The sequence below is a fragment of the Cebus imitator genome, unplaced genomic scaffold (assembly GCF_001604975.1).
Source record: "Cebus imitator isolate Cc_AM_T3 unplaced genomic scaffold, Cebus_imitator-1.0 Scaffold70, whole genome shotgun sequence".
Lineage (NCBI taxonomy): Eukaryota > Metazoa > Chordata > Mammalia > Primates > Cebidae > Cebus > Cebus imitator.
In genome coordinates, this window is record NW_016107385.1 from 4256047 (window position 1) to 4258883 (window position 2837).

General features: G+C 36.8%; 1 protein-coding gene across 13 annotated transcripts in view; it reads left to right on the forward strand.

The window, feature by feature from the left end:
• MGA (MAX dimerization protein MGA) overlaps window positions 1-2837 on the forward strand; it is a 168554-nt gene that overhangs the window by 153386 nt on the left and 12331 nt on the right. For all 13 annotated transcript variants that reach the window (XM_037739445.1, XM_037739454.1, XM_037739447.1 and 10 more), the window contains one exon: window positions 1676-1806. In XM_037739445.1, coding sequence (XP_037595373.1) covers window positions 1676-1806 — 131 coding nt within the window. The remainder of the gene's footprint in view (window positions 1-1675; window positions 1807-2837) is intronic.

The following is a 2837-nucleotide window of genomic DNA, read 5'->3' on the forward strand; positions in this document are numbered from 1 at the left end:
TTTGAGACGGGGTCTCCGTCACCCAAGCTGGAGTGCAGTGACATGATCTCTGCTCACTGCAACCTCCACTTGCAGGGCTCAAGTGATCCTCCCACCTTAGCCTCCTGAATATCTGGGACCACAGGCATGCACCACCATGGTTGGCTAATATTTTGTAGAGATGAGATCTCATTGTGTGGCTCAGGTGGTCTTGAACTCCTGGGCGCAAGTGATTCACCCACCTTGGTCTTCCAGGGTGTTCGGATTGTGGGGATTACAGGTGTAAGCTACCGTTCCTGGCCCATTACTACTTTTTTAGGTTTTGTTGGCAGTCTTGATTTTGCCTTCTAGAGTTAATTTTAGTACACATTGTTTACATTGTTTAAATTTAATATATATTGTTTAAATTATTTTTTAATTGAGGTGGGAACATATATGATGGCTTGTATTTAGTGTGACAGCCTTATGAAGCCTATAAATTGGGGTAACTTTTTTCTAGCAAGTTTAAGCATAGAATTAATGATTGGGATACTTCATTTTGAGTTTTGTCTCTCTGGTACAGTGTTTCATTTCTGGCATAGTAAACACTTTGATTTATTTATTTATTGGCACAGAGACATTACAAGTGAACACTATTTTAAAGGTGGGCTTAAAAAGACCTGATTATCCCACATATCCATATAACTCTACTGTTACATAAAATATTTAGCAAGTTTCTGTGGCAGGTGCTCAGTAAACGCTTACTTGGTTGACTCCTTTTTTGGTATAATAAGGAAATACAGCAACTGTGGGCTTTTTGGAAACCTGAAATTCCTCACAAGCTCTCATTTTGTGGGGTTGAGAGAGTTGCAGGACTGGGCTATATCCTGTATATTAATTAGGATATATAGGGCTATATCCTATATACTTGTCTTTGTATGCTAATGTGTGTTGATTTGTGGACATTTAATAGGATATTAGTCATGAAGCCTCCTTAAAGTGGAACTTGAATTTTTCTTATTTCCATATTTCTCTCACCAAATTTTATTTTACTGTTGTTTAATCATTAGCTTTATGAAACCTTAATAGATCCGTACCTGAATTTTGTCTACTAGAAATAACATTGAAGCATCAGTGCAGTCCTTTGAAGACTCTGTTTAGTGATGTCTGTTTATTTATTTTATATTTTATTTTTTTGAGACAGGGTCTCACTCTGTGTCCCAGACTGGTGTGCAGTGGTACAGTCTTGGCTCACTGCAGCCTTGAACTCCTGGGCTCAAGCAGTCCTCCCACCTCAGCCTCCCAAGTAGCTGGAATTACGGGTGATCGCCACCATGTCTAGCTAATTTTTTTTTTTTGGTAGAGACGGCGTTTTGTCTTGTTGCCCAGGCTGGTCTTGCACTCCTGAGCTCAAAATGATCCACTCGCCTGGGCCTCCTAAAGTGCTGTGTTATAGGTGTGAGCCACCACAGGTGGCCATGATATCTGTTGAATATATATATCTGTGACTTACAACATAGTTCTTGGTTGTTAATTCTAATGATATGTTATCTTTCTGTCTTAATTCCTTGTTATGACTAACAGTCTTAAGATTATCAGTACTCATAACACTAATATGTTTGGCATTAGTTGGTTTTATAAAGGGAGCATGCAGTTAAAGAGTTTAAGTGTGCTTGCCACTCAATACATTATTTACTGTTGTAATGATGTATTTCAGAATAACTGTGTAGAATACATTGAAGATGATGAGGAGCATGTGGACATTGAAACTGTAGAAGAACTCTCAGAAGAAATTAATGTTGCTCACCTGAAGACCACAGCTGCCCACACACAGTCATTCAAACAGCCGTAAGTCTTACTTCTCTTTGGATTGTTTTTGTAGCTTTGTAACCACAAACAAAATGAAGTGTTCTGTTTAGGAGCTCTGGGTAACTGATCTGGTTCCTTATTCCTGTAGCTTTTTTTCTGATTAGTATAGATGAGGAGAGGAACTGGAATTTGGGTGATTAATTTTCTTTGGTCATTGCTTAGAGACAGTGTGTAAATGTGAATAACATGCTTTTGGATCCTGATACACTGGTGTTATAAAATACTAGTTTTGCTAGTTTGTAGGTATTTAAACTTGGGCAAATCTTTAATCTCTTTGAACCTTAGATTTTTTACCTATGAAACGAGGAAAATGCCCCCATTTGAAGTGTTAAATGAGATAATATATGCAACTAGCATAATAACTGACATAAGTGGACTACTCAACAAAGCTTAGTTTCTTTTATCATTTTAAGAATAGGCATTACATTCTAAATTTCGTTACTTTACTAGTTGAACAGGTGAGATACAGGTAGGAAAATTTTTCTTCCTGTTACACTGATGAGATGAAAATATGGAAGGAATGATGGCCTGCTAAGGAAAATTTACTTCATTTTGTATTTTAGTAAGCCTTATATTGATTATGGATTGGGGTGTGAGAAAGAGTACAGAAGGAAGATACTTTGTGTAAGACATTGTACTTTTCCTATAATCTCATTAACTACTATGATATGAAGGTAGCTATGAGTTGAGAAAGAATAATTCTTCATCCCTACTGATGCTGAGAAAGTTGAAAGAGTCGAAAGTAGGACTAATAGTTTTCTTCACTCCAGAGCTGTTTGTAGGCTCTTTCAATTACCTACTGGCTAAGCTTGAAAGAACTTAATGAGTTCAGCAGTATTGCTGGGATAATGAGCTCTGTATATTAAAACTGAGTTTGTAAATAATAGCAACAAACAAAAAATAATCTAAAAAATATGTGTGAGAACATGTCTGACAAAAGCTGTTTAAGACTTTTCTCATAAAATTGTGTTGAAAGACAAAGAGGAATTTAACAAATGGACAGAGATAAC